The sequence below is a fragment of the Fistularia commersonii genome, chromosome 29 (genome assembly GCF_037954325.1).
Source record: "Fistularia commersonii isolate RoL2024-O1a breed Wild chromosome 29, RoL_Fcom_v1.0, whole genome shotgun sequence".
Classification (NCBI taxonomy): Eukaryota; Metazoa; Chordata; class Actinopteri; order Syngnathiformes; family Fistulariidae; genus Fistularia; species Fistularia commersonii.
In genome coordinates, this window is record NC_141312.1 from 4,462,573 (window position 1) to 4,473,897 (window position 11,325).

General features: G+C 43.5%; 2 protein-coding genes across 3 annotated transcripts; one reads left to right on the top strand and one right to left on the bottom strand.

The window, feature by feature from the left end:
• The first annotated feature begins 233 nt into the window (after nucleotides 1-233).
• On the top strand, nucleotides 234-6,848 carry eva1c (eva-1 homolog C (C. elegans)). The gene is made up of 8 exons (XM_086176945.1): nucleotides 234-543; nucleotides 1,359-1,552; nucleotides 2,742-2,865; nucleotides 3,295-3,447; nucleotides 4,732-4,875; nucleotides 5,384-5,461; nucleotides 6,102-6,194; nucleotides 6,281-6,848. The coding sequence occupies exons 1-8, from the start codon at nucleotides 444-446 to the stop codon at nucleotides 6,646-6,648; spliced, it is 1,254 nt and encodes a 417-aa protein (XP_086033071.1). The 5' UTR covers nucleotides 234-443; the 3' UTR covers nucleotides 6,649-6,848.
• cfap298 (cilia and flagella associated protein 298) lies at nucleotides 6,848-11,028 on the bottom strand. Of its 2 annotated transcripts, none has more exons than XM_086176947.1 (8): nucleotides 10,899-11,028; nucleotides 10,460-10,645; nucleotides 9,686-9,853; nucleotides 9,409-9,476; nucleotides 9,168-9,326; nucleotides 8,864-8,995; nucleotides 8,660-8,755; nucleotides 6,848-7,375 (listed from the first exon to the last, which is right to left on the bottom strand). In XM_086176947.1, the coding sequence occupies exons 2-8, from the start codon at nucleotides 10,596-10,598 to the stop codon at nucleotides 7,373-7,375; spliced, it is 765 nt and encodes a 254-aa protein (XP_086033073.1). In that variant the 5' UTR covers nucleotides 10,599-10,645; nucleotides 10,899-11,028; the 3' UTR covers nucleotides 6,848-7,372. The 2 variants fall into 2 exon arrangements, with proteins under 2 accessions (XP_086033073.1, XP_086033072.1); XM_086176946.1 differs by lacking the exon at nucleotides 6,848-7,375 and adding an exon at nucleotides 8,341-8,571.
• Nucleotides 11,029-11,325: the final 297 nt, after the last annotated feature.

The window sequence follows — 11,325 nt, forward strand, 5'->3', positions numbered from 1 at the left end:
CCCACGGAGAGAGGGCACACACACACACACACACACACACACACACACACACACACACACACACACACACACACACACACACACACACACGGAACCGTGGAAGTGTATCGCCTCTCTTCCTTTTTAAAATAGTTGGATCTGCCCCGCCCACCATATTACCCCCTCACCCTCCACTCCCACCCACCTCTCTCAGCTGTTACTAAGTCCCTTTCAGTTTCCACTCGCATCCACGGACGGATCCTGCGTGGGAGCGTTGCCCCCCCTCCCTTTCCACCCCGGTCACTTTGGAGCAACTTGTTGCGCAGCTGCTATTCCTCCTCCTCCTCCTCCTCCTTCCTCCTCCATATTCTCCCGGTATGACCGGAGATCGGCTCCCCCTGCAGCGGCGGCTCTTCCCCCGGCGCTCCCCGCTGATGTGACCCCTCGGCCCCGGGATGTGAGCCATGACGCGGCCCGTCGGCGGAGCGGCCCGGAGCCGCAGCCTCCTGTGCCTCACCCTGCTCCTGTGGACCAGGCGCCTCCACGGACTGGCTGACTTCTCAAGTAAGATGATCATAAAGAGGACAATCTTAGCACTAGGGGAAGATTTTTTTTTTTTTTTTTAGTTTAGTTGCATTAGTTTCATCTTCATCGGAGGTGCAAAAGAGCACATCTGGAATATTCCTCAATATTTACTAAGTGATTAATTTCGGGGCGTAGTGGTGGTTAGTGCAAGAATTCTGACAGGTGGAGTTTGCATGTTCTACCCATGTCTGTGTGAGTTCTTGTCCGAAAAATAGTCCGAAAAATGGGTTCACTGGAAATCCTAAATTACCCAGATATGTGAATGACAGGGTGAATGGTTGTATCTCTCTATGATGGGATAGGACAGATCTTTATCGATCCCTTGGGGAAATCATGGATGTGTGATTGACAGGGTTTATGGTTGTATGTCTTCCTAGGATGTGTGTATTAGAGAGTGAATGATTGGATGTCTTCCTAGGATGTGTGTATTAGAGAGTGAATGGATGTCTCTATATGATATTTGAATGACAGGGTGAATGATAGTATGCAGCTGAGATAGGCTTCTCTACCCTTGTGAACCTCGTGAGTGCACAATAAGCGGTAAAGATAAAAAATGAGTGAGTAATTGATCATGTAGCGTTCCAAATGGGGTGATGGTTGAAAGTTTAAATCCCCCTTGACCTGCAGAAGGAGGTGCTCAGCTGTGGTTTCAATAAATGTTCCCCCTTAAAAGGTTATTTGTTTTCTGCAAGCAGTTAAAAATGGACTTGACCTTTGCCCCCGCGCTGACGCAACCCCCGCTCTCATCAAGGGTCGCCTCTCACTCCCTCCCGCGTCGTCTCCTCCGTGCACAGGTTACCTGTCGAGGATCATCACCAGTCACTCTGCGTACGCCTGCGACGGGCGTCCTCTGCGACTCCACTGCCCGCGTCATTCTACCATTTCTGTCCAGTCCGCCTTCTACGGCGGCGACGAGGCGCAGCTGTGCGGCCCTCGCCCTCCAATCACAGCCCACAACCACAGCTGCTCAGCTTTCACCGCGCTACAGGTGGGACTGACATGGAAAATCCATGCAGCCGTTCACCCTCACACAGACATTAATGACATTAAAACATCGCTACACGTTGTTGTCTGGTTGCCTTCTTTCCCACAAATTAAAAAAAAAAGTTATTTTTATTTTAGGCTCCAACCCCCTGCAGGATAAGCAGTATAGATAATGAATGAATGACTTTTTTTTTTTTTTGCTATACAAAAAAAGTGTTCCCAGCTGAGCCCTCCTCTGATTTGTGCAATTTTCGAATGAATAAATGATAATCACGCACAATTTCGCGTTATCACGTCACAAAGCGTTGAAGGAGTTACAAGCGCGTTCTTGTGTTTTGGAGTTTTTGGATGCTTTTAGGGGATTTATAGATGGAGCGAAGTTAGTTGGTGTGAGAGAAGAGGGTGCAGAGGAGGCAGGTGATTGGCTGTCGCGACCCCTGAAGGGAGCAGCACAAAGGAAATGAAGAAGAAGATTGGATTTTTTAGAAAAAAACACTTCATTTTACAAATGGGGACATGACAACAACAACATTAACGTAGCCAAATATAACTCAGCCAAGGACTGTCCTGAACTTTATCCGTCCATATTTGGAGACGTCACATAGGATAACCTGTAGTCCTCATAGCTCCAAAAATGTTTTCGAATTCCCCGTGGCCTTATAGAAGTAGAATTCTTCAGTCTTACCTTCATGTTCTACTTTCGGTTTAGGCCCAGAATCCAATCATCTGTCCCTCCGAGTTTAATTAATAAATAGTTTTGCTTCTTCAATGAAAATGTTTTAAGGTTGGCATTTAAATTTGTTGTTCTGTTTTTTTTTTTCCCCATATTTGAACCCGCAAATAAAAACCCACCCAGAGAAAGTGATGCCAAAAGGTTAAAAACATCTGTCAGGAGACTAAAAAAATCGTGGAGCCTTGAGAAGGAGAGGGAGAAGAAGGCCGGAGTAGCTGTGCTAAGCTAACTAGCGGAAGGCAGGTGTCTGTTTGACTGCTGCTCCCAGTAAACAAGAGAAGGACATCTGGTTCTCGTAAGCGGGCGGATCAGAAATAGCCGAATTCCAAAATAGTTTCCTCACAGGCTGCCGTGTGTGACGGTGTTTTCAGGACCCAAACCCTCCAGTCCAGCCCCGCTTTTGTTTTTTAGATTAGTTTATAACGTATATCCAGGGTTGTCCTTACATGAATCTCCACAGAAGCTGCTGTCGGAGTGTCAGAGCCACAGAGACTGTCGACTGCCCGTCACCCACCTGCTGTTCGGGCCGGACCCTTGTCCCGGCACCGCCAAATACCTCCATGTGGACTACAAGTGTAAACCAAGTGAGTTCTCCTAATCAATTTTTAAAGAAATTATTTTCTTGGATACAGAGAAGAGGGTTAGATGGAGAAGGTCGATTCGCTGTGGCGACCCCCGAAGGGAAAAGCCGAAAGGGGGAAATTCCTCTCTGCATTTAACCCATGGTGGAAGCACCCTGAGCAGTTGGCAGCCATCTAGCGGGTTCGATGTCTCGCCCAACAACACTTCCACACACTAGGAGGAGACGGGAATCGAACCGGGAGTGTTCGTCTCTGAGGACGATCGCTCTAATTGAAATATTATGTCTCTGCCTGCCTTCTCGCCTCCTGCCGGGATCGGTTTCTTCTCTCACAGCAGTGTTGGATGTACACTGGGGAACAACTCGACCCCCCCCACCTGTTGTCCTCCCTCCATTTAATTCTTTCCACCGCTCCCTTCCCCTCCCCGCTCAGCTGAACACAAAAGACACGTGGCGTGTGAGGGCGAGACCATGGTCCTGCGCTGCAAGACCCCCAGGGTGCTGAACATCTACGCAGCTGTCTACGGGAGAAGTCTGGGCGACGCTGACACGTGCCCCTCGCACCTGACCAGACCACCCCCCTTCGGTGAGTCCTATTCAGGCTTCGTTTGTTATCATTATTTATCATGTATTTCCACTTCTTCATGGATTGACTTTCAGCATGTCAGTACTGATACTACCAGTATCAATAATCTCTAAATTTATTTAAATAACTTCAAAGATTCTTTGATATCTTTCATTTCTGCATTTTTGAATATTTGCAAATGTCTGCATCAACCCCTAAACCTAAAGGAACAACTTTTGGTGTATATTGCTTTGGCGATTTTGAACAACAAGGTGTTTTAAGTATGAACCGATAGCTAAGATATAAGATAAAATATACTTTATTGATCCCCAAAGGGTAAATTCTTTTATCACAGCTGTGACAATATCAATAAATATGGCAATAAATCTAAATATAAGAGTAAATGAATAAATAAAACAGGAAACAACAACAAGGATAAGAATAGACAACAGAATGAAAAAAAAAAAGACAGCAAGGGTGAGAAAAGACAACCAAAATGACAACAAGGATGAGAACAGAAACAGAGACAATAACAAAGACAAAAATAAATGGATTGCGAATGGAGTGACACATCAAGAATAAAAAAAAAGAAGTATGATTTAATAACAGCGCTCAGCAGGGAAAATCCTACTTTATCCATATTTGATTGACTTTGAGGTGACTGAAAGAATTTGGCTGTTGGGATTTCATTCGGAAACATCAGCACAGACGCACCTTCATTATGAACGCTACCAGTACATTATATAACTCTTGTTCTTCCAGAATTGTAGGATCTGGGGAGCCCTTTAGTAAATTCTCCAGAGAATACTGAAACGGTTCTAGTTAATCATTACAATGGCAGGCAGTTTTTTTTTAGATTTGTTTTACATTCCTGCAAGAGGCACGCAGTTTTCCCAATACAGCTGACAAGAGCTTTACGCCGTGCTGACTTGTTGAGCTCTCTGGGAACAGGTGACGGAGTTTTTCCGCACCTCCTTCGAGAAATTAAAAAGGAAAACAAATAAACGTTTGTGTTCATTTTTTAATTAAGCAACATAGCTGAGATTAATATGTCCTTTTGTTCAATCCGGCTTCTCCCATCACCAAGATGAATGAAAATCACCCCACCCTATTGAAAATAGTTTTAATATTCATTTATTGTGTTTATTTTGTGCGACTATATTTCTCTAATTTCTATTATTTGCCTTATTGAATGTAATGTAACATTGAGAGTCTTCAAAAAAATATTCTTGTGATTCTGATGATTATTGTTATCATCACCATCATTATTATCATTATTATTTACTGTGTTGTTTTTCCCGACAGAGTGTCTCAATCACGAGGCCGTGAATTCTGTGTCCAAGTCCTGCTACAGCAAACAGAGGTGCGTTGTTGCCGTCAGCAACCAGACCTTCAGGGACCCCTGCTTTCCAGGAACCAGGAAGTACCTCAGTGTGATCTATTCTTGTGGTATGTCTGTTTTCTCCAGCACGGGGGCACTAGAAGGAATGTGGCGATAAGTTAAGAGAGTTCAACAAAAGGCAAACATGATAATGTATAATATAGATTGTTTAGGAGCCATATTTTTGGATCGTTCGTCAGTTCGGTTTTTATCCGCCGCCTACGTTTCTTTATCGCAACAATACAGCACCAAGTAATAATGGCCTCTGAGCTTGACGTTTTGAGACTTAGGGGTGATATCCTGATAAACTTCCGCAGGCTGGCACAAACACGAGTGAGGTCACGCAGCCGCATTGTTCGTGTATCGCGATTTCGAGTCGGTGCCCGGCCGGCTCGGTGCTGAGGGAATGATTCCGCCGCTAAACAATGTGAGCTGGTTATCAACACGAGGTTTTGCAGAGGTTTGGGCGTGGGGAGTGGCGTGCTGATGAATAATAATAAGATTCTCTGATGAGGGCTTGAGTTCCAGTCAAACAGTAAACAGGAGCAAAGACTGTCCTCTGTCCTTTTGCAACAGTGCCACAGACTTTACTGAGAGAAGCAGATCCAGACATTTTCAGCCCTTCTTCATCTCCTGCTACGGATGCAGATAAAGGTAACATTTCATGTCATTCAAATTACGGTCTTTTTCTCCGTTCGATCATTCTCTTCGACCGAAAAATATCAAAATATCATACACGTCTAATGTCCGGCAGAGAGGGCTAATACGATTATGGTGACTTGCAGGAAGCACTCAACTGTCGCATCTTTCTTACTTTGCACCTGAAGAGTCGCTGTTGCCACCTTTGTCTCTAGACCCCATGCCTGAAATATAGATTAAAAAAAAAAAGAATGAAAACCAGTAAAAGCAGCATATTAAACCGATGCAGGTCAGTGAACCCATGAAAGGGTCAGTCCAGCAAAACTGAGAACACTTTGCGGGGCCTTTGTTCCCTAAGACTTGATATTGAGATAACGCTTCTCCGTGCACATTGTGCGATACCACGTGACCTCACTGAATTGTTACATCCGCATTCAAATCACATCATCAAGTCATTAAGAGACAACATACTCTGTATGGAGAGACATCACAATGTCTCATTGTGTTGCTTGGTTCAGTGCTTTACAACAATATAAATTTCGAATTTGATCGAAGAGACCTAGGGGAGCAGCTCGACTGAAAATGACGAGGTGTCGCCCCGTTGGTCTGGAGCGAGGTGACTTTAACGCTTCCGAATCTTCATCCCCTCCTGTAGATCTGGAGGAACCATTTCCCAAACAGAGCAAACGTCCAGACAACTCGGGGACCGTGATAATCAACTCTTTCCTGGCGTACGCCTTCATTAAAGGTTAGCTTCATAAATGTCCGTGCAGACACGGTTCGATCGCAGGCGTGGCTAATCCAACTTTTTCTTCCCCGTCATTTGCGACGTAGATCACCCAGAAACGGCTGCTCTGCTGTTCTCCGTGAGCGTCTGCGTCGGCCTCGTGATCACGCTGCTCGCCGTTTCGGTCCGGGTGACTTGCAGAGGGCATCGGCTCGGGGATCGGAAACTGGCTCCCGAGTCACAAAGTGACGCTCGCAATAGCCAGGAGGAGGATGAGGATGAGGAAGATGATGAAGATGAGGATGTTGATGGAACAGAAAGCTCTTTGATTTCCAACACGGACAGGAAAGCGATGTGTGACTGGGAGGAGGTGACCTACGTGAGCGAGGCGGCAGAACGGGCCGAGAGGATTGAACGCAGAGAGATGATCATACAAGAGATTTGGATGAATTCCTATTTGAACGGCAGCTCCTGAGCCCGAGGGATACTTTTCAGCACCTTCTTATTACTTACGTTCTCCAGGAAAAAAAAAAAAAAAAAACAGCCCTCGGTCGATGACATCCCAGTAGAACGTTCTTTCCTCCCTTGTTTATTACTTTGTTTGTTTGAAATTTTTTTGTCGGAGGATTTTATGAAAAAGCAAATGATCGGACAGAAGTGGCAATTACTTTACAAAGGGGTTTTTATTTTATGGAGCGCTCACTTTGTTGTATTTATTTAGATGAAGCTCATTTCATGTTTAAACAGCGTAGCTTTCTTCAGTCACAAAGCTTGCATATTTATTCAAGGACATCAGGATACATAATCAGAGTGCTGATTATTCCTGTTAAAGTGAAACTATGGGGTGAAGAAAACAGAAGGATCTGGCTTTTAACTCCACAACAAAATGAGTTCTGAACAAATGAGTATTCTCAAAGTATCTCTGTGTTCAAACTTCTTACCAGTGAGACCGGAGTCACCTTAACTGCCAAAGTGGACCACTGTCTGTTTAAAAGAACCAAACATGAGTATATTTTTTTACATCTCACTACCAGGATGTTTTTGGTTATGTGTTCCAAACCTCTTTTTCAAATCAATACGTCAGCTGTCCGTGACTTAAAGGTTCCATTGTCCGGTGACTGAAATGCTGGGCTTTAAGGCGTCCGATCCGCTGCGTGAGAACTTCCTGCATGAAAGCGGGGCTGACTTTCAGAGGTGAGTCACTGATGGTGGACAAAGAGAGGAAAGGTGTAGCATCCTTGTGACCCTGCACTGAGATGCTGTCAAAAGTTAACCTTTACTGTAGAGGCATTGCCTATATGTTACATTCATTAGTTATTGGTATATGAAAGGAGAATGTAATTAAACTGTATTTTTATCACCAAAGACTCTTAGTAAATTAATTTATGTTGCAAGGATTCCAAGGTCAAGTCAGGATTGCTCTGATGTTTTACAACCTGTCTCGGTTGTCCGGGTTTTTATAAAATTCCAAAGAAGCGGAAATGTTTTTTTTATATAGACCGTGTTCTTTGCACTAACAATGTTTTGTGCAGGAAACATGTTGTACTACAATGAATTCATGTTTTTGGGAATTGAAAAAAAAACATAAGAAAGCTGCCACATTTGTTTCTGTGTGATTTTCTTAACTTCGTCAGCCCTCTGACAAACTAGAGTGAACACAGGGGTAAATATATTTTCATCTTTTAGATCTCACACCAATACTTTGTGTAGAATATATATGTTGTCAGGGAAGAAGTCAGCTTTTTATGGTTAGCTTCCTATATACCAACATAAACGAGTGCAGTAACTTCTCCTTTGTGACATCATATGAGCTACTTTCACAGAACCTTCGTTCTTGAAGCACACAAAGCCCTATCTATGGTCGATGTTAATGTTTTGTCAAATATCCCTTCAAATATATTCTTTCACCAGTAAAATCAACTAATGAGGATGTACAGAACAGTGTTAAGCTTTGTGACGTTCCATAGTTATTCTTCTTTTTCTAAACTAAGAAAGAATGAATTGTCCAGATGTGAAATGTTAATTAATGTGTGGCCCTTCCCTCTTCCCTTCATTAAGCACAAAAACATGCTTTTGGATCCTTTGCTACCAAGTAGTAGTTTGCTATGATGAATGCAAACTGGTCTTCAGAGTGTCAAAGTGAAAAATGGCTCATCTGTAAACCCTGTTTTTCTGCAACAGTGAACATCCTCTGTGAAAAATATTTACTTGAATACATGAGATAACAATCAACATGAAACATACAGATTTTGATGGGGTTTACAGTGGCAAGAATGTGATTTTTTGTTTATCTTGGACCCCATTTTATGTTAGTAAGTCCTTGAAATTGTCTTTTGAGGGCCTGTCTGTCCGACCACTCTGAGTCCAGGTAGCTGTCATCATCTGCCTCCTCCAGTTTCTGAAGGTGTTACCAGGAAAAGGTTTATATGTTCTTTGTCAAAACAGGGATAATATTGATCAATGAATTGATTCGGGCCTTTACTTACCTTGAGTTCCTCCTGCCTTCTGTAGTAATGTAGCATCATCTGCTTCTGCTGCTCCTCGGTGATCAGGGGCTCTCTCCCTGGAGCCCCCTGCCCTTTCTGAAATCAATCAGTCCAGCTGATGAGTCTTGTTTCCATAACACAAGCACTATTGCAGTAGTAAGCCCTAAACTGATCAGTTCACACAAGCAAGGGTCACTCTCACACCTTTTGTATTTTAACCACAAGTTTGGTCTTTTCATTTTTGCCGATATAGTCCTGCAGTTTCTTTCCTCTCTGCATCTCTTTGGAAGCCCACCATAGCTGGCACTCATCCTCTGCAATGACTTGCAGAGATGCCTGCGGTGAGAGGAAACAGATAGTATGCAAACACAGGGTTGGAATTGAGAATAGTGTGGGAAGAAACATCTTGGGAAGATGGTAAAGATAGATGTAAAAATGTACCTTTAAGTGTTTTCATTGCCTAAAAACCATTCTTAAAAAATAGCCTGAAAAATGGTCAGCTTTTTACCTGAGTTCCTGAAAGGTCCTCGCAGTCTTCAAACTCCATCCTGATGGGATCATGAGGCGGCAGCCCCATGGGATACACGATCATAACCGCACCCCTCAGCTGAGCCAGACCTTCTTTTACCATTTCCATGGTGACACAGACATTGGCTTGAATTTGTTTCTGAAGGGTGAACAGAGGGAAGTATAAGATGTTTTGACCCAAAATGGAATGCATACGATCTCCGACTCTGTCTCATACTCACTTTGGATATCAGGGCCTTTACTTCCTCTACTGTTTTCACTAACACTTCTTTCATTTTCTCATTTGGAGCTAGCGGGTGATAAAGAAAGGAGCATCTTCATAACTAAACAATGTGATGGGGAAAAAAAACTAACAGTAGTAGTTATGCAAAGTAGAGGCACATTATTATCTGGATTTATCAACAAAAACCTTTATGTTGAGTTTCATGCAGATGTTACAAAAAGGGCATTACATTAAAAATTAAAAAAATGTATTCAACGTGAGTGCCATGATCTCACCATGTCCATTTCTCCTTCCAATTTCATCCTTCTTAAATACCGCGCCTCCACTGGGCACGCACTTATCTTCCCATTCATCTTTCAGTTTCAGCTCCACAATCTGCTCCTCTGTCAGCCCCTGCATGTTGGTTGGCAGTGTAACGCCGTGGTCTGCCAGCTCAGTCATCTCTGAGGGGGTTTATTGAAAAGTCAAAGACATGTCTGTGAATATGTGCCCCCCTTATGCTGCTCACTTATATATCTAATATGAGGTTTGTAGAACACATCATACATCCATCATGTCGGACATTCATACATTATCTATATCACTTATCTTGCTTAAATCCCATTCACTCTCTCATTAACAAATCTTCGCAATTTGAGGTCTCCTATGAGCCTACTGCATGTTTTTGAAATGCGGGAAGAAACTGGAGAACCCCGTGGAAACCCACAGACATGGGGAGAAGATGGGGAAAACACACAAGACGCCCTGTCGGAATTGCACCATGGACCTTATTGACTATCAGATATATGATAAAAATAAACCAAGTATGATTTTATTTCTTTTATAAGAGCTTCAAATGGTGTTTGGCTGCACATTTCTTATAAATGTATTGCTATTCTGAGAATGTTTCTTTGGACAAATGAGGGGTCATTATAACTTATGTTAAGGGGGATTTCTGCACGATGTTGCACGAGTCAGTTTCAGAATATCGCATTATGTTGGTGAAGAAAACCAGCTAAGAGCAGACTGATGCTCTTCTTCCTCACAGATTGTGCTAAAGGGATACGTACCTGAACATATCCTTTCCGTTTTGAGCCTGCCGTTGTAAATGGCGGTGACCTGCCGGATGACCGTCTCCACCGGAGCCTCCACGGAGGTGCTGAGCAGGAACAGGCTCTCGTCCCCGCGCTTCACATGCAGCTGCACCATCGTCGACGGCGACGTCCGCACCTGGACCACTTCTCAGACCCTATCTCCTGAAAAACACGTTTAAAGTGTACGTCAAATGCGGCTGTATCTTGAATAAAAACCGAGAAGGCTTGTTTTTTTCCCACAAAAGTTCCAAGCGTCTTTGGGGGCAACAGTGTAACCATGGCAACACTGGGGCGCCGACTTTTCTAGAAGAATCTAAGCTAGGTGACTTGAGTGTTGGTTAGCAGTTTCCTGTCTCGACGTTTAGCCGGTTCACAGGAGCTAACATTTAGAAAACAGTTCTTTTCAAAGACACACCTTCCACTTTTTTTTTTTAATTGCAACAGTTATATCGCACTGGACAACGGTGCCAGTCTGCCCAGGGGTGGAGAGTTGTCTTTTCTGGATGTTTACGGCAGGTGAATGTTCCCCTTCATCTGTATTATTAGCGGACGGAGTGGCAACGACCTTGCGCATTATCGCCCCCTGCTGGCGGGGAGTGGAAGTACAGTCAACTACAGGTTTTTTACAGACGTTTTTAAACGTGCACAGACGTCTTTCGTGCTCTCCTCTTAATGCGTTTAAATCTGGCCGAAATTAATGCTATATTTATGTTATATTAGATGGTTCTTTCTTGTCTTTCAGTATTTGTTGGCAACTGGACTGTCACATGAATATCCCAAAAGCCACAGAACTTAATAGTCTGATGTATGTATTTTCTGTAAAAGTTTTATATCCCCCAATC

Excerpts from the sequence above, each read along its gene's own strand:
- eva1c (XM_086176945.1), top strand. The coding sequence starts at position 444 with ATGACGCGGCCCGTCGGCGGAGCGGCCCGGAGCCGCAGCCTCCTGTGC. Across the intron at positions 1,553-2,741 it reads CAGCTTTCACCGCGCTACAG|AAGCTGCTGTCGGAGTGTCA; the intron begins GTGGGACTGACA and ends GAATCTCCACAG. Across the intron at positions 4,876-5,383 it reads CAGTGTGATCTATTCTTGTG|TGCCACAGACTTTACTGAGA; the intron begins GTATGTCTGTTT and ends CTTTTGCAACAG.
- cfap298 (XM_086176946.1), bottom strand. The coding sequence starts at position 10,598 with ATGGTGCAGCTGCATGTGAAGCGCGGGGACGAGAGCCTGTTCCTGCTC. Across the intron at positions 9,854-10,459 it reads AACGGAAAGGATATGTTCAG|AGATGACTGAGCTGGCAGAC; the intron begins GTACGTATCCCT and ends AAACCCCCTCAG. Across the intron at positions 8,996-9,167 it reads AGGACCTTTCAGGAACTCAG|GCATCTCTGCAAGTCATTGC; the intron begins GTAAAAAGCTGA and ends CTCTCACCGCAG.